This window comes from Hevea brasiliensis, chromosome 16 (genome assembly GCF_030052815.1).
Source record: "Hevea brasiliensis isolate MT/VB/25A 57/8 chromosome 16, ASM3005281v1, whole genome shotgun sequence".
Lineage (NCBI taxonomy): Eukaryota > Viridiplantae > Streptophyta > Magnoliopsida > Malpighiales > Euphorbiaceae > Hevea > Hevea brasiliensis.
Window position 1 is genome coordinate 3,160,577 of NC_079508.1, and position 20,589 is coordinate 3,181,165.

General features: G+C 24.9%; 1 protein-coding gene across 1 annotated transcript; it reads right to left on the minus strand.

Moving 5' to 3' along the window:
* Positions 1–168: 168 nt before the first annotated feature.
* LOC110663875 (cycloartenol synthase 2-like) lies at positions 169–12,381 on the minus strand. Its single transcript, XM_021823341.2, has 18 exons — positions 12,085–12,381; positions 11,802–11,987; positions 11,479–11,568; positions 10,918–11,112; positions 9,672–9,756; positions 9,393–9,559; positions 8,104–8,292; positions 7,463–7,576; positions 7,169–7,291; positions 6,879–7,001; positions 5,483–5,581; positions 5,056–5,112; positions 4,933–4,979; positions 4,510–4,653; positions 3,738–3,915; positions 2,568–2,648; positions 2,358–2,441; positions 169–508 (listed from the first exon to the last, which is right to left on the minus strand). Exons 1-18 carry the CDS (start codon positions 12,280–12,282, stop codon positions 383–385), a joined length of 2,286 nt encoding a protein of 761 aa, XP_021679033.2. The 5' UTR covers positions 12,283–12,381; the 3' UTR covers positions 169–382.
* Positions 12,382–20,589: the final 8,208 nt, after the last annotated feature.

Genomic DNA, 20,589 nt, shown 5'->3' on the forward strand with positions numbered 1-20,589 from the left:
AAAAAAATTATTTTAAAAAATAGAAATTAAAAAAAAAATGATATAATTGAATGAGAATTTAATTGAATTATTTTCTTTTAGATCCGAACCAACTCTGCGGATTACTCGGCAAATTTGTGTTCTACGGCAAACTTAAAATGTCCCAATTACTTTGGATATTGGTGCGTAGTATGCTGGTAGGATATTTGGATCATACTTTAAACTGTATTACTAGAAATAAAACTTCCCCACATTAATGAATGGTTTGGATCTTTGTATTATCTTCCTTTCTTATCGAAAATATTATGTAGCACTAAGTCAATGATTTGTATTGAAAGTAGTTATCTAACTGCTTCACAGATATTCAAGAAACTGAAATCATTAAAAATTTTGTTGTAAAAAACTAAACTTTACTTCTTGAAGACAATAAGACACGGTTGAGATATTCTCCAAGAGCCCATATGGGGAAGATGTTCCTATAATTTGAGTAACTGATCATACAATTCTTGTTAAAAACTCCCATGATTTCCTACAAAAAATAATAAATTGTGATCAGAAATAAATATGCCATTTGATAATAAAAATAAAAATGATAATGCAAAATTATTTTACCCTTAATTTGAATTTGGTCATGAATAATAATTATTTTTATTAAACTTTAATTTGGTTTTAAGGATCCCATTGTCAATTAAAAGTACGAAATTCAACATAGCCAAACCACAACTTAAATTAAATCAAAATCATTGCAATTTTATGACCAAATTAAAAGTAATGGTAAAGTTGGTAATCAATTATATAATTATTATTATACCTTAATTAGCTATTTTTATATATGCATTGCTTGTGAATTTTATATAATTTATTAATTCTTGAATGTAGTCAATTTGTAAGCATTGTATATAATTATGAAAAATAAAGCAATAATATTGTTAATATACTTAAAAAAAATTACATTTTTCTGTTAAATTTTAGGTGTAATAACTAAAAATTCTAAACATTTTCATGTTTTGCCGTTTTAATTTAATTCTTTTAATTTTAAATAAATTGTCTAAAATTTCAAAATTAAGATAACTTTTATCCAAATTTAAATCAGGGGAGTGCGCTCAATTTGATGTGTCATGACATGTGTGACTTTTTTATTATAAATATATGGGTACTGCATGACAAATTATAAATAATTAAAAAAAATTAACCCCACCTCTTTTCTCTTTCTCTCTTGCCACTCTATTCTTTCTCTTACGTGGTTATGCAAGTCTCAGCCATGGGAAAATATGCTGACAAACCTAGAAGTGCAACCAATACCAAAACAACCCAACAAAGACCAAGAATTCAACCGACAATAAACCCTGAACCTTAGTACTGCGAGATCTTCAACATATTTTCTTCTTTTTCCGCTTTGGTTTCTTAAAAGCTGAAGAAGTGGAAGAAAGATTAGTCGAGGGAGAAGAAGTGTTAAATCTTTTCAAGGAAGTTGAAAGACAATCTGAAGAAGCATAGGGTTTGAATAGTTGTTGATGTATTGATTATGAGACTTGTCGCCATTTTGTTTCTTGGTAATGTTTTGCTTACTCTCTTCTCTGAAATGAGATTTTGCTGCCGAGTGATAACTGTTGAGTGTAGCTATGCAAAAATTATATTTTTACTATCATTTTGGTTGCAATGGTGTGTGGGTTTTTGATGTTCAGGTGCAAAAGAGTATTTGCAGCTGAAGGCATGATGAATGTAGAGAGTGGAAAGATAGAAAAAGAAGAGAGAATGTAGGATTAATTTTTGTATTATTATTTATGATATATATCATATGAGGTTCATATGTTTATAATTAAAAAGTCACCTATCATGACATATCAGATTAGGCATACTCTTAAATGATGAATACTGTGAATGTTATAGATTTTTCTTTAATAGAAGATTGGGAGAGTGAAAACTTAAATTTGGATCAGTCATGTAAATTATATGTCTTTAATCACTAAATTAAGACAAGGATAAATAATTATTGTGAATGTTATAGATAATTGATAACAGTTTGACTAACTAATAGATATAAATTATTATGTTGATACATTAATTTGTGATTCCTCAAGTTTATGATCCTTTTTATTGTACAGTAGTCAATATATTAGTTATATAAAATTTTTTTTCTTAAATTGAACAAATAAAATGTATACTTGTATAAAAAAAAATATCACCTTTTTGTTTGATGTAAACTCATTAAAATGAAATTAATTAATAAATTTATAATAATAATTAATAATATCTATATTAATTTGCACTAACAATAAATATTTTTAGTGTAAAATAACATAGATATTAATAAAAAAAATATTATAATGTAGATTAACAAATAGTCTCTGAAAATAAATTTGGTTTAATAAATTTACCTGTTGTGGAAAGTCACCAATGTCCATCATTGAATTGATCAACACCTTCGCTGCACGATGTAGAGGATTTGGATCTCTATGGGCCTAGTTTGCCACAAGTTCATAACATGGTTAATAATAATAATAATAATAATAATAATAATCAAGCTCAATAATAATAATAATAATAATAATAATAATAATAATAATAATAATAATTTAATCAAATACCTGCCCAGCTTCGATAAGACCTAACATTGCCCATGCAGTGTTCACAATATGTGATTTATTGTCCTTTAAATTTGTGTACACCTATTAGAAATGATAAAATCATAAAAATTAGGTTAATATCATAAAAAATCAAAGATTTTTAAACGTTACAATTGTAATTAATCCTTTTAATTTTGTTAATTATTTTCATATCAATGGTAACTAAATTATGTTAAAAATAAATAATAGATCATTTTATAAATTATATTTATTATGTTCATACACTCACCAAAAATTCCACTATATATAAATGATTTCTACCAGTATAACATTCTACTCATCAATATAAAGCAGATGAGATACATCATGATTACACATCTTTTTGTATGTAATCAACATTAACATTATATTATTTTAAGTATAATTAATTATATTACGTAATTATCATTTTATCACATTAATTTTTTTTATTGTCACGTTAATTTTTTTTATTATTAAATAAAAAATCAAATATATAATATAATAATTATATCACAACTTTAATTACGTCATATCAAATGTGGTCTAAAAGCATATGCTTTTTGGCTAAGTTTTAGCACATTTATTTGTTTCTATTTTAAAAAAAGTTCAGGTGAAGGGAAGTTATTACAATCCAAAACTAGATATACTGTCAATCTCATTGAAAGATTTCAATGGAGTTTATAGATTACCCACTAAAAAATAGAGGGTCTATTTAGCATTATTATGAAAATTGTTATCCATAAAAACACTTTTCAAAAATATATTAGTTAGAGGTTATTAAAAATTAATTTAAAATTAAATTAACTTATTCTAGTTATAAAAATTTTAAAATAAAAAAATAATTTTTTTTAAATTATTTTTTTAAATAGCATTTAAAGTTATATATATATTTTTTTTTTGAAATGCGTTGTTTTCTTGAAACTTCAATGTGCTTGGCTAATAATTGATAAGTTAAATTCTCAATTTAAAAAGAGCACGAATTAAGTCTTATTAAGTAAATAAATTCTTATTTAATTCTTTAATAAGGAGATTATAAATTAATTTAATTGTATTCAAGGTGTGCCGTCAATTAAGGTGATTAATTAAGGGGAGTACGTATTGGAGTTATTTTAGATTATGGGTCATTTGAGTCTCATCAATTTTTAAGAGAGATGTAAAGATCACACGTACCTTGTCTTGACTTGAAAGATAGCTTTCTCCCCAACCACCAGAAGGAAGTTGTTTGGATAGCAAGAAACTACAAGCTTTCCTTATACAATTGCTATTGTAGTAGTTTTTCCCACTTGCTATGAGCCCTTTTATTCCAAACCATGTTCCATATGTGAAGCATACACCCCATGACCCATACCTAGTTTCAAATTAATTTTTTCTTTTTAAATAATTGGAAAACTATATCAAAAATATAAATTAATAATATAACAAAAAAAATAATTTTAATAAATAAAAGGCCAAATAAAAAGAATAAAGAAAAAATTTTAATAAGAATCAATTTAATTAAGAAAACAAATTCTAATAATTTTAGCAATTATTAAATACAGAACTAAATTATTTAATTTTTTAATATAGAAATTACGATGTAAATTTAGTCAAAATCTATGAATCAAATAGTATATTTCCCATAATTCAATAAATGGTATATTTATCTTTTTACTTAACCTCTGATTTTAACAGAAGTATAAATAAGAGACTAAATCATTTAATTTCGAAAATATAAGAATCAAATCATAATTTCAGTTAAAATTTAGGGATCAAATAATAAATTATCCAAATAAAAAAAAATACAAATTTTTTACTCAAAATCATATGTAATTTTTCAAATTTTGTTCTCAAAGTTTCTTTTAAAGTAATATTGGTTCAAACAAAACTAAATAAATGTTAAAAAAAAAAGAAAAGAAAAGAAGAAGATAAAACATGTAGGTGGTACATGCATACATATACATACCATGAGCCGTCAGGTCGTTGTATGGTCTCAATGTAATGAACTGCCTTGGAAATACATACTTGTATTTCTCTGCTTCTATGCTCAGGATATAGTTTGGCGAAGGATTTGAGTCCTTGAATTGCAGCTGATGTACATTCCACATACCTATATATACCAACCAAATAAGTATATAGTAAAAATCAAAATTAGATATCCCTTTTTTTTCTTCTACATTAATATATTATGGTTTAATGATATCATCCATGCATGTTAAAATCTATCTTTATATTTATAGATGATTCTAATTCTAATAATTTCAATTAAATTTTGTGTTGATTTAAATAGATTCGGAATTGTTTAGGTTTTTAATTTGGTAAGAAATTGTATCACAATTTAAGGTAAGTATGAGAATTAGAGTATAGAAATAATATTTATTGTTCTTACTGATAATCGATCATGATATCTCCAAATACTTGAGCAGGATTGATCATCTGCAAATTAAAATAAAATTTCATTTCAATCTTTGCATTCCAAACAATAATAATAACAGAGAGAATGTTTTATTACCTCTAACCACACATATGATCTCGTGAGCTCATATGATGCAAATCCTCCATTGTTGTTCTGTAATATATATACACAAAGGAAAGGATATCTTAAGATAATAGAAAAAATAAATAAAATTTTTTAATTAATTTTTTTTTATATTAACTAGATGCAATTACCATCAATTTAATTGTTAAATATTTTGATCTATAGTTTGAAGAAAACATTCATAGGAATTTCAATTTTCTTATTTTTTTTTATATATTTTTGTGAATTATAATTTTTTTTTTAGGATTGAAAATGTAATTATTATTATTTTTTATTATAAAATACAAAACTTTAGCAAATGTTTTTCCTATCAATATATCTAAAGAATTTTTTTTTTCAACAATAATTTTAAGGATAATACTAAACAGATTGTAATAATCTTAGAAATAAATTTACTTACCTGTAATGAAAGTATTATATTAACAGCATCAAATAATTTATTTGCTTGTATTGCTTCTCCCACAACATCTGCTGGCATTTCAGCTAATAAAATTGCACTCTGCGAACTCACATAAACCAAATCTAAATTATTTATTTTGCACACATATTAATTAGCCAAGGTGTTTGGGCAGCAAGAAAGAGAGGGAAAATAAATGAGGAAAAGCGAGAAAAGAAGCAAAGAAAAAAAAAATATATAAAAAAATTCATTGTCAATTGATTTGATAACTAGTTTTTTACATTCTCGAAATATTAAAAGATTATAAAATACTCTCGGTGTACATAAAAGTAATGTTTCTTCTCTCACAAAAAAGTGAGCCTTCCTTATAATATACAGAATAGATCTCATTCCACATAATTATAAGAAATGGTATATATATACCGAGTACACCTAATAAGCAATTTTATTAGTATAAATCACTCAACTAAACTCGAATTAATGAGTCTCCCTATAGAAATGGCCTAAACCAGTTTATGCCTCTTCTATACTAATTTACCAACTTGAGGGGACAAATTAACCATAATTTATAAATTCAAGTTTAATTAGTCTTCACTATTAATTAAGGGGAGACGAATTGACTTTTATTCATAGTTTTTAGAAATTGACCATACTTGACATACACTTCTTTTTATCTGTCTCTGCTATCCTCTCCCCTAAACTTCTCTCTAAAACATAAATCCAACATAGTAAAATGACATAACTTGTGTAAGCAAGAGTTATATGTTCCAAAATAAAGTTTAGAGATATTGAATTCATATTCAACATTATAAAGTTTCGAATTCTAATTTCACTTATATTTGTAAGTGTGGTTTAGTAAAAAAGTAGTATTTTATGTATGAATTTAGGCATTAGTTGATGGGTTTAAAAGAAAAAGCTTTTCTTCGTTTTTATAGTTAGATCAATTATTGAATTAAACAAACAAAATGGGGAAATTTTTTATTTATTCTCTCTATTTTAATAAAATTAATTATTTATTTTTTTTATTTTAAAATTATATTAATTAATCTTTATATTTTTATTTCATTTACTTTTTAGTTCTTTGGCTCAGTTTCAATTGAAATTTTTGTTAATTAGTGTATTTAAATGAGAGAAAATTATCATTACAGATATTAAATAGTTTAAAACTTAAAAAAAAAAAAGAGAGACAATATAGTTCTATTTTTCAAATTATAGGAACCGGATGAAATTCAAATTAACATGAAAAAAAATGATAGGAGAGACTAATTAAAGAATAATTAAAATAAAAATATAGAGACTAACTGATATATTTTTTAAAATAAAATATTATATAATTAGTATCATTAAAATAGAGAGACTGAATAATGATTTCGGCAACAAAAATATTAGTTTTTAATACCTTTAGAGCTTCTGCTGTACAATCAGATACTGGCCAACCATTATCTGGGGTGGAGAAAGGCCATCCTCCCTTGGAAATATGACGATACCATTGCCTTAAATCACCAGAGCTGTTTCTCCTAACCTTCAGTCAAATAAAATAAAATGGATAAATTACAAATTAATCCTTGAAATATGTCTAAAATTACATAAAAATCCCTGCTTTTTTATGAGAAACAACTTAATTTCTAAATTTTGATTCCATTAGCAGATTAGTTCAAATTGACCGTTAACTTCATTAAAAATACATACCTGTGTATTTTTGATGAAATTGTGTGCTTTTTGCAGCGTTGAACCGTAATCTTCGCCAAGGTTGGTAGAAAGGATTGCTTGAACAGCAAAAGCAACATCCCACAATTGAGAACCATTGTAACCCTGTTATTAATTAGAATCATGTAATTAATAACCATTTCAGCTTTAATTTAAATATTATTTTTTTAATATTATATGTCTTTAATAATCTCAAAAATAAATTAAGTATTAGAATGTTGTAGGAAGCATCATTTTTTTTTTAATTTTAATTTTAATTTCCATTGAATATTGTACCTGCATTTTCATGCCATCTTCTGCTATCCATATGTAATCTTTTATTCTTGGCAGATGACACTTGAATGCCTCTGAATTTGGATCTTCCACCCAACAGCAAAGCATGTTCAATGCCTATGTTTCATAAAGGGAAAGGTTATGAGTGAGATTTCTCCTTTGCTTTTTAATCTTTTTTTTTAATCTATAAAATGCATAATTTTATTATTTTCACAGCCAGGATTCAATTGAAATTTAAAACAAGAATTGTGTAATTAAGGGTGTGAATTAATGACAAATCACAACACTTTTAATTTTATTATAAAATTCTAATTTTAAAACTGGGACTATAAAATAAAACTTTAATTTTATAAATAAATTCCCACGTATATTTACTATTATTAGAAGTAGAATTCACTTGCAAAATCAATTATTTTAAGTCAAGTCAAAATTAAGCTTTAATACTTTAATGTTTATTTGTAAATTTCACCAAATACCCAATAATCTTTTAGAAAATAATTTAAAGATTTCAGTTTAGTTAGAGTCCATTTTTAAAAAATAAAAATAAATTTTCAATAAATTTCAACAATAATAATATTATTTAAAATTGAGAAATAATAAATTCAAATTCAATCAATAGCCAATAATAAAAAAATAGAACAAACCTTATTAACAGGTCCAATGCAGATATAATGAGTATTTTCATCCTCATAATGAATATGTTGCATTACAGCGTTGAGAGCCCAAGTCCTCAGCTTGGAGAAGGGCCACTTTTTAAGTAACGGCTCCACAAACTTGCGAAGGGAACCCCACAGCATGTCTTGGATCAACCCATGTGGATAATACAAGTCTTCCTACAAACAAACACCATTTTTTCTGGCGTTAGAAATCTGAAAAAATAAATCAATAAAAGAAAAAAAATATTTACACCATTCTATCAAATTATTATTATTATTTTCAAATTGAAGGATAAAACCAAATCCATAATATGATATAAATGGATGAATACTTCATAATAAAAAAATAGCAACTTAATATATTTCGTGTGTTATAAAACTAACTATTTCTTAAAAAAAGTAGTATTGCAGAAAGAGTTTTTACCATCTAAAATAAAAAATATTCAATTATTACTTGAAAGACTGTTTATCTTTGTCTAAATCATCTTTGAACATAAAATTTTAATTGTCTATATTTTTATTATTTTTCTTATGAAAAGATTGTATTGTATTTATTTTATAATTTTTATTAATGAATTGTCAATTTTTTAAAAAAAAATTTCTGTCAATTTATTTTTTAAAAACAAATTCAGAATAAATAATATCAATTTATTGTTTATCAAAAAATAATAGCAATATTGATTGAAAGTTGTTCTTGCAATTTATAAAACTTTTTTTTTTTTAAATTATAGCATCAAAATTTTTAAAAACATAGAATTATAATTTTTTTTCATGTATTTTTCTTTCTATTTTTTTAATATTTTCTCACCAATAATAATAATAATTAAGTTTTAATATCAAATTAATTGGAATTGATTATATAGATACTTTTTTATCTATGTATTTTCTTGTGGGGAATGAGGCTTTAATTTGGTTAAATTACTATTTGCCTTTTAAGATTACATCATAATTATTAATGGGTCTCTAATGTTTGATAATTAAATTAATAATTTTTTATATTTAATTATATTAATAATTTAATCTCTAAAATAAATTATTAATTATTAAATCTATTTTAAAAATAACTTTTTGATACTCATATTTTTTTTAACTAAAACAATAAACAAAATTCAAAGGAAAAAGTGATCATCAACTTGCACAAATAATGATTAAATTAAAATTAAGGGATTAAATTATTATTATTATTATCATTACTATAAATTAAAAATATGAAGACATATTTATAATTTTGAAGGTGCATTTTTGTAATTAGGCATTTTAAAAGCAGAAAAATACACCTTGGCGCAGAGTGACCTGGCGGTGTCCCAATCGATGCGGTGGTAAGGAAGAGTGTAAAGCTCCTTTCTCAGCGATAAAACCAGAGCTGTAATGGGACCCACAAATCCCTTCCCATACAAATACGACATTGGCAGATATACCATACGACAGTGACACCACAATCTCCCTGCATGCAATCCTTCCTCTGTTTTTAATTTATTTTATTAAGCTTTTTTATTTAATAAATGGGGTGATGATAATTCATTAATTAGCAATTAAGTTGAAGAAGGGAAGCTAACCTGGGTGTATGGGAAAAAAGTAAGGAAGAAGCCAAATCTCTGGGGGCAATGGATTATTCCCACACCATTCATATACTCCAAGTACCTATCATTATATAATACAAAATTAATTAAATGGTTTCTTCTCATCATAATATACTTAATCATATATAATTATGGATTATGATATTTTTATTTTTTTGTTTTTTCACAAATGACAAATTAATTAATTTATTGTAATTACTATACATGGACCACTTTGGACAATTATATATATGTAAAAAAAATTATGATGATAATTTAATTTAATAATAATAATAATAATAATTATCCATGAGCTTATATTAAAGTTTTATTTAATCAACCATTGATTGATTGATGTATGAGATGATGTGTATTAATAATCAGAACTACATAAAAAGTGATAAAATTTTCTAATTTAATTATAAAGCATGTGTTGATACTACTTATCTAAAATTAAGTCAAATAGTCAGCACTTAGATGAAGAATCGAACATGACAATCATAAGTGTCAGTGCTCGATTAAAAAGTCAGACTGAGCAGAATACTGCTTGGACAACCTAGACTGAGCAAAATTCAGACTAAACATAAAAGAGTTAAGAAAACTGATGAGGTGAAGACGTTCGCTTGGTAAACCAAACATCATTTATACCAAGTATCAACAATGCCAGTTAATGATAAGATTAGATTTTTAGGAGAAAATATCGAGATATCAATCTAATATTTAAAATTATTTTAGATAGTTACAATAATTACTTAACCTGCAATCTATAAATATAAAAAATAATAATTAATCAGACATATTTATTTTGTCAAAATCACAATAAAACATTCTATTTTTATTTCTCTTTTACTCTCAATCAACATTTCTAATTTAAGCATAGAAGTAACCGGCCAGAAGGCCATTAACCTAAATTACTTTCTTATTTTACAAACTTAAATAACATTTAGATTCGTCTTCAGAAAACCCACAACAGCATCATGTGTATATTATATATGTATTCAATAATAATTTAATAGTCATGAATAGGTATTAATGCGGATTAGGGATTCAAATTTCAATTCTGCCACTGTTTTTTATAAGTATTTTTTATAAATGCATTTTTCAATTATTTTTACACTTCAAAATATTAAGTAAATAAATCAATAGTGCTAATGTAAATTATTAAGAAATTTTCTTTTCTATAATAATAATAATAATAATAATAATAATAATAATAATAATAATAATAATAAAGCGTTCTTACTGAAAGCCACATCTTCCCCCAGGAAGGAATGTAAGCGATCCCACCATGATCAAGAATCCATTTTCTAGCATTCTCCATGGCACCATTTCCACCGTCGACATCTTCCCCAAGCAATCTGAGGGTCACATATGAGAGAGCAGTGCAGAACATGGTGCTACGTCCCTCTATATGTAATCCCCATCCCCCATCTTCATTCTGCCATACAAAATATTATATCCAATCACTAATAATAATTAATTAATTATTTAATTACTTTTTCATATTCTCTCATACACTTTTACCTCAAATTTTTATCTCTCCATTTATTTTTCTCTAATTTTTTAATATTAATGATAAACACTTTTATTTATTATTTTTACTATTATAAATATTTTCATATATAAAATTTTATCATTATTAATATTTTTGATTACGATTAATAATTAAATTAAAAAAATAGAAGGAGAAATTAAATAATTAATGAAATCTAATGTGAAAAATTAAATTATGTTTTATATTATTACTATTAATTTGATATAATAAAAGAAATAGATAATAATTTAGCCACAAGTAAATAAATACCTGGTGATTATAAAGGTAACGGCACATTTCTCGTCGATGCTTGTCCGGCAAAATGGCATTCAAAGCACCCATCACATATAAGCTAATAACCTGTAAGAGAAACACCATATTATTATTATTATTATTATTATTATTATTATTATTATTATTATTATTATTATTTAAAAAAATAAGCAGAATAAAATATACAAAGTATAATCAATTATGACTTATTTATTTTATTTATTTAAATAAAATTAAAATTAAAATTCAAGATTTCATGATTTTAATACCCTAATAGCTAATATGGTTTATTTTGAGAGTAAGTGTTATAAGCAGCTTACCAGACCCGGCAGAAGAAACAAAGGGCCACCATAATCACAAGGCCAGAAGCCATCTTCAGCTTGCAAGGTTGAGTAGAAGCTTAGTGCCCTTCTCAATGTAGAAGCCACCACTTCCTCTGTAATTTCTTCTTCATTTTTCACTCTCACTGCTGGTAGCTTTATCTCACATGAATTCCCCTTTGCAAACTTTTTTTTTTTTTTAATAATCTCTCGGTCATTAAATAGAAAAAAGAAAGAAAGAAAAATTGATAAAAAAGAGAAAATTTTCAATAATGTATCAGACCTGAAGTCTCATTAGATGATCAGAACTTTGTTTAACTTGAAACCTGTTGTTTGCGAAGTGATTCTGAAGTTTTTCTACTTGAGCTCTCTCTTCAGGTGTTCCAAAATCAGGATCAAATTCCCAGAATTGTCTTCCAATATGATTGTTAATACTTGTAAGCCAATGCTCCTTTCCTTCTGAAAGCTTCAGCTTCCACATTGTTTTGTGATCCAAAACCTATAAGCACAGATTAACCAATGTAAATCAAAGATTGTATCATTTAAACACGGTGCTTTATTCGGTTGTTGAAAGCAGCTGATAGTTAATTTGTATTCAAGAACCAAGCAAAACAAATTTTATAAGAAATAAAAAAAAAGTGTTTAACATCTGCTGATTTTAAAAGCTTAATTATTCATATTGATTTATATGAGCCTCGAAGAAAATAAATAATAATTTTTTTCCCCTTACTTTGAACAGTAATTGAGAAATTTAGTTTATAATAAGGTGGTAGGAGAATAGAAGGAAGACCATGAAAGATGATTGGTTAAAGAGCTTTGATATGAAAAGAGTGTTGTATTGCAGTTCTTATATGGACATATATGCTAATAATGGCAAATTACCAAAATGTCCCTCAATTGATGAAAGAATATTGCAGGGAATATCAAGTGCAAGTGCTTCCAAGATGCGTTTACATATAAAAATTGTACCCATTCATGCATTTTTTAGATATACGTAACAGTGACACCACAGTCTTCCTGCATGCAATCCTCTCCCCTTTTTTTTTTTTTTTTTAGTTTTTATTATGCTTTTTTTATTTAAAAAATATTATGAAATATTATTACAAATATTAAATATATCAAAAGAATGAAAATGTCGACATCAACATCATATACTTAAATATCAATTAATATTGGGTATCCTATTATGTGTTGAGCAAGAATGTTGAGCAAGAATGAGCTTAATAATAATTAAATTAAATATACTTATATATATTTAAATTAATTTTATATAAATTTTAATATAAATATTTAATTTAATGAATAATTATTGAACTCATTTCATGTAAAATTGAGCTTATATTAAATGCACCCATTAAGAATTTTTTTGTGCTTGTGTAAGTAGCACCATTTCATTTAGCAATCTCAACTATTAAATTCAAAATATATGATTGAGAGTGTCTTTTTTAATATAATTATCTATTTTTCAAAAATTAAAATTTAATTTTTAATAAAATTTTTCTAATTCATGTCTAAATCAAAGAGTGAAATTATTCAAATATAATAAATCATATTTATAAAAATATCAAAGAATTCAAACCCTATAAATGTATAGATTAGTTTATTGACTAATATTGACATTAGTCATGAGTAATTATTCAAAGGTCAAATGCTGAAAATAATAAAATATTTTAATGTTAAAATTTTTCATTTTAATTAATGCGATTCATAAATTTTGACATTAATTTTAATCATTGCAATTGATTCATTTATATTCAATATTGTTTAAGTTGAATTAAATTTTTTTATTAGAGCAAGTTTATGGGGTTTTTGTTTAGCCATTATGCTTGTCAAAATGAATCATATATTTTCTTTTAAATAATTCTATTTTTAATAAATAATTAATATAGATTATAAAAATATAGAGTGCAAATATTTAAAAGGTATTTTACTAAAAATATATATATTTTTATATTATTCCACAAAATAACAAACTCTTAATTATATTATGAACAATAGAAGATTTATGATATATTATTAGCATAACACATTTTTTAATTATATATATATATATATATATATATATATATTTGAAAATTTTTTTTCTGATAGCCCTTGAAAAACACAAAATTAAAGTCAACATTTTTAGAAATAAAATTAAGCTTATATTAATAAATAGGGTGATGATATCAATGAGCTTTATTTTAATGGTGTTAGAGTCAATTTTAAGACTATAAAATCTTGAGTTCGAGTTTTATTTAAAGCCAATTATATAAAAATAAATAAATAAATAAATAACTATTATTATGATAATTAATTTGCAATTAAGTTGAAGGAGGAGGAGGAAGAAAAAGGAAATCTTGATGTATGAGAACAAAGTAAGGAAGAAGCCATTTCTCTGGTGGCGATGGATCTCCAAGTACCTATTAATATATAATACAAATTAATTAAATGGTTCTTCTTATCATAATATAGTTAATCATATTATGTGATAATGATAATGAAGGATTAATTATTATATCTTTATTTGTTTGTGTTATATATATTTAAATATATTATGGACCACTTTGGACAATTATGATGATAATTTAATTAAATAATAATCCATTGGCTTTTATTTTGGTTTTATTGAGATCTTGACTAATATCTATTAAATAACAAATTTCAATTTATGTAAATTAATCAACAATTGAGTGATTAACATATATATTAAATGGTGTGTGTAATAATAAATTAGAACTAGACAAAAAGAGTGACAAAATTTTCTACTTTAATTATAATTTTATATATTAAATATATTTAAAAAAAATCAAAAATAGAGATTGCATTATATGCTTTATAATAATTATAGGATTAGATTAGTTTCAAAGTTTTGAAAAATACAAATTATATTTATAAATAAATATATAAATACAGTTATCATGTTAGAATTTTGAAAAAAATTTGATTAGTAAAAAATTAAAATTTTTAGTCATTATGAAAGTATAATTTGAAATTATTATACTTCTTCAAATATATATTAAAAAAAGAAAAAGAGAATGACATAAAACTTTATTTGAGAATATTATAAACATTTTCTTGAAAATGCTATAAATATTTTCTTTTGAGTGCTATAACATTTCTTAATAATTGATTTATATTATCTTCTAAGTAAAATTATAAATTCAAATTAAAATTTATTTCAACTTGTATATATGAACAAATTATGAGTAAAAAAAATTATGAAAAATTGGTAGCACTAATCTTTGAAATATAATCATACAAAAAATATTAATATTTTGATAGTTGGATATTTCACTTTTGCCATTAAAAAAAGAATATATATATATATATATATATATATATATATATATATATATATATATATATATATATATATATATGTATAATTGAAGTCTTTTTTAAGTAAAAAATCCTTTTTTTAATAATTTTAATATATATATATTTTTTATATTCATCACCTACTCAATTATAATAAATTTAAATCTTAAATAATAAAAGTTGAATGTAATATGTAACATGAAAATATATCAAATAAAATTCAATTGAATAAAATTCAAATGCAATGTAGAAGATTAGAAAAAAAAATTATTTATTAAATTCATAAAGATCAGACAGGGGCTATTATCATTAGAAATTCAGCTGCAGGCTGGATTTCTTGATAAAAAAAAAAAAAGGGAAAAAAAGAAATGAAAGCGTCCTTCCTAAAACCTTCATGGAACATCTGATTTCAACAGACTGTATGTATCCAAGAAGTTTCTCAGATTTAATTAGGGGAAAAACAATCTCCTTCACAGTACCATATAGATAAAGAAACTCATCTATTCGATCAAATGAATTCTCTATAGAAAAATCAAGGTACTAGAATAAATGATTTCTCAAATGGATATATTCTCTTCCTTTTTATTCAGTTGTCAAATGAGTCTATTTAAAATTTTAGGCTTACCCACCTAACCCATGGTATAAGTAAAGTCATGAGAAATATTAAAAAAAAATTATTAAATGGGACGAAAGTTTTTAATTTTTTTTTTCTCCTTGATAATAAAATTTTAGCTAATTAACCATTTAGCCATTAATTAAAGATATCTATTACTCTTTTAAATCATCTTCATATGCTAGATATTCTATATGATTATTTCGTCGACAAGTAGACCACATCAATTTAATTGATAGGCAAGGTGGCAATTGATTAGAGTAGAACCATAGTGGCGACTGACCAAGTAAAATACCAGAGGGTCAAAATTATTAGACACATTCTCTAACAAGATCTTCACTTACACATGAGTCGATTCATGTGATTGTGAGACTATCTTATCATATATCAATTACTTGAACACATCTATATTTCATATCGATAATCCCATGTCTTTAAATATCTTTGCCCATGCCCTCACTAGCCCTTATCATGAAGGCACTACTATTGAACAAAATCTATCTGATTATTGTGATTGAGTTTAATGTCATGATCATTGTAATGACTTTGCTACTATAAAAGGTCTTGTTTCTCATCTCATCTGTCAAAGACTAAAGCCAAATCAAATCAAATGAAATGAAAATTTAAGGAAGACAAAATAATTAAATTTAGCAATAAACCAAAATAACAATGAATAAAGTTCATCAAACCTGAAATTAAGTACCACAACCAAACCACCCCCCACTTTATAAATAGTATTAATACTAACTGCACGGAGTCTACTACCCACAAGCCCTTGTTGCACTAAATTCATAAAGAAAACATTACCACAAAAATATAATTAATATATCAAACACACCCTCAAACACGTATAATCCCATATAAATACAATTACAAGAAAATTCTATTTATTTGCAAGAATTTTATATCAGCCCACCATTAAACACACACAACAATCCCATATAATTACTACAACATGAAAATTCTGTTAAGTTCCTTATCATCAAAACTATGTTATTAGCTAAAATTTGGCAATTTCACGATTTTTATACTATAAAATAGCCAAAATTTTGGCAAAGATTTACTACTGAAATCTTATGTCTTTTTATTTATGCTATCGAAAATACTAAAACCTAATAGAATAAGGAGTTTGGTGCCAATTAAACTTAGTCTATAAATTCTAAAATTAAAATTTAAATATTAAAAAAAATATAATTGTAAATAATATAAATGATTAAGGGTTTTGGCAGAGCAAAATGTTCTTCCTTCTCATATTTATATATAGTATAAATTTATAAATACGAAGGAAATAAATTGACAAATAATCAATATGCCAACATTAGCAACACAATAAATTGAAATTGAATAACAATTCAGCTTGTACATTACATAATTATAATTTTCCTTTTCAAATTTGATGAATGGGCACTCAATAAATTAAAATTAAAATTGAGAATTTATATTTATATTTTTATAAATAAAATAAAATTGGTCTCTAAAAGATTTAACAAATAATTCTTTCTATTATTGAAACTTGGTAATTTATATTAGCAACAAGTAATAATTTCATCTCATAAATATCATCAAATTATATAGTGGAGCCAAGTGAGAAAAAAAATCCTATTTTTTTTCCTTTGAAGTTGTTCTAATTTTTGACTGATCGGTTGCCACTTCCCAATATTTAGGGGTTGGGAAGCCCTTTCCCAACCAAGAAGATGGATGTACCCTCTCCTCCTCTTGTTCTCGGTGCTAATAGTTTTGGAGTACTTATTTGGTTGTGGTTTTGCAAATCATTTGCATTCTCTCAGTGAGTGTTCTGAAGATTTGATCTGGGTAAAGTTCTATTTTTTCTCAAAGGGCCTTCTCATTTTGGTTGGTAATCTCAAGGATTTGGGACTAAGCGGTCTTTGATTCCGTCCAAGGGTGAAGCCAAAAATTTATTCAGTGGGTCAAAAATATTATTTTATTCAATTTAAATAATAAATATTATATAGATAAATTATTTAATGAGAGAAAAATAATAATATATGTAAATTTTTTATATATAAAAATCCAAATAAAAATAATTTCATAAAATATTAAATTCTTGCAATAATCTTAAATTTAAAATTGTGCTCCATGAATTTTTATTTTTTGAAAGTATTGTAAGATTGCTTCATTATCAATATTATAATAAACATTTTTTTCTCAAAATAAGTAATTAAAGAATCATTAAATAAAAAAAAGACAAAACTAATTGATAGAAAATAAACAAAAAATTTAAAAAAAGGGAAAAATGTGGAAAAAAAAGTGACTCTTGTAAATATGAGAATGAGAAAGACGAAAAGTAACATTAGAGTGAACAATTAAGTCTTTCTCAAAATATTATGTTAAGAAGATTTTTATTTTTTATTTCGATTAACATAAAATTTCATACAAATATAGAAAATTTATTTAATGTATTTTTTCACTTGATGATACTTCACTTTTTATATTACCAAAAAAACTATTTTAATTATTATATATATATATATATATTATTATATATATATATATATATATATATATATATATATATATAAGTCAGTGGATCAATTGACTCCATTATCTTCAATGTACATCCATCCTTGGTTCCATCCGTGCTGCACGAGAATGAGATGTCGAGCTCCGCCATGTCTAGTTCCTGGCTCATTCGACATCAGTTGGTCCCCAGTCTCCCTCGGCTAAAGCAGTTGTAATCATGAGAGCATGTTTGTGGTTGCTGTAATTTGGGGATTGGTTCCTCACGGCTTAGTGGTTTGCATGCGATCAGTGTTGTTGAACCTCCCCCGTGTCTGTGCCATCTGAGTGCTATAAGTTCATCCTGATGGTAGTCGATTGATTCTTCTGTTGGTGACCATGGCTGTGTCTAGCAAAAGTTACTGGGGTTGAGACTTGGATCCTTACTCGTTCCTTGTTCTCATGTTTAGGCCTTTGACTTTCTTTTTCTCTATGTGGTATAGTGCAACTAGTTCGGGTCATAGGTTTGAGGCTGGATTTATCATAAATGATATCCATTTCTTTGTTTTTTTTTTTTTTTTAACACGGTTTGAGCCTGGATTTATCATAAATGATATCCATTTCTTTTTTTTTTTTTTTTAACACAATGTCAAATTAATGTTATAGTCAAATTCTTATTTTTCAAGTATTTTTTTTATGAATGCATGTCAATCAAAGCTGGAAGCAACAATATACCCGATGGGGTTAGCAGATGCTACTACCTCTTAAAATTTTAATTTTAGTTTGGAGTATCTTAAATATGAACATTTTAATAGACTCACACATTTAGCCCTCAAAAAGTTTCTTGCAAAAATTTAAAAAGATAGAATTTTTTTATGTGCTCAATTAATAAAAAAAATTGACACTATATTCTAATAATTTAAAAAATTATTTTTTATTAGCCAAATTTAATTGAAAAATTAGTTGTCCATATTTTTAAAATTTACTTTTAAATAATAAATAAAATTTAAAAAGATTCAAATTGTTATTAAAATACACATGACACCTAGTTTTACTTTGCATCTATCAACATGGAATTAAGGACTGAAAGGGGCCCATGTCTCCCCAAATTTTTAATTATAATGAAATTTCAAAGTGGTAGATATTTTTTAATTAAATAAAAAATTTAATGAGCCTATATTTTAATAATTTAAAAGGTTATTTTTTATTGGCCCAACTAAATTGAAAATTAGTGATCTATATTTTTAAATTTCCTTTTAAGTAATAAAAAAAAAGAACTGGTAAATTATAACCAGGTCTTTAATGTTTAACAAAATGGACAGGTTAGTCCTTGGTATAACTTTGGGTAATAATTTAGTCCTTAAATTTCAAATTTATTAACAAATTGATCATTCTATTAAGTTTTAACCTAACTTGCTATTAATGTTCACTTGCCAAGTGAGAAATTTTTTTTTTTAATTGAGGAAATGCCTTTTGAGTGGTGAGACTCTTTCCCCCAAGACTATGAAATCAAGCACCTCTGATTTCTAGTTTAATCAGTCTGGTCCTTCCTTTTTCTATCAATGGAAACAAAGGCAATTGTGGAAATGGACAAAGATTGATTATTTTAGTATCATCTCCAAATGTACGATAAATAACAACTAAATGCAACAACAATCCTCATCACAATGTTTAGTTTATTAGAAAGCTCTTCCATTAGATAAGATTTCAAAATAAATTGAAAATCAAATAAAAAATTGTACAAAAAGAAATGATTGATATTTAGATGATCAATGACCTAATAATTAAATTTAACTACCATTGCAAGGATTAATGACCCAACATCATTTAATAATTATTCTGAATATTATTAAACTTGCAATAATATAAACCACAACCTATTTTCCAATAAGGGGTAATTTTTAATTAGTACCTTTAAGATAAAAGGTTATTTTTCCAAAGTGTAACTTTAGTTTCAACTTCAGTTAAAAACCATATGATTATTACTACAAAAATTAGATCCATAATTTTACTTTCTAGCAAAAATTACAAATCTATAATCATTCAAGTATCATCCATGATATCCAAAAGCATTAATCACCATACAGAACTTATGGCTGTGTGGTTCTAGTTTTAGTTCGGTTCCTTGTAAGAACCAAAATTAGAACCGAACTTCGGTTCTTTCATTTTTGGAAACCAAAAGAGGAACCAAATTTTACTATCAGTTCTGATTCGGTTCTAAGTGATTTTGGTTCTGGTTTGGTTCTAGTTTCAATTTTATTTTGGGTTCCAATTTTGATTCCGATTTGATTTAGATATCAGTTACTACACTTAAAATTGTAGTATTATTGTATTCCATTTAAAAAAAACAAAAATAATTATATATTTCTAACATCAAAATAACAATAAAAATAATAGTAGTAATATTAAAATAACAAT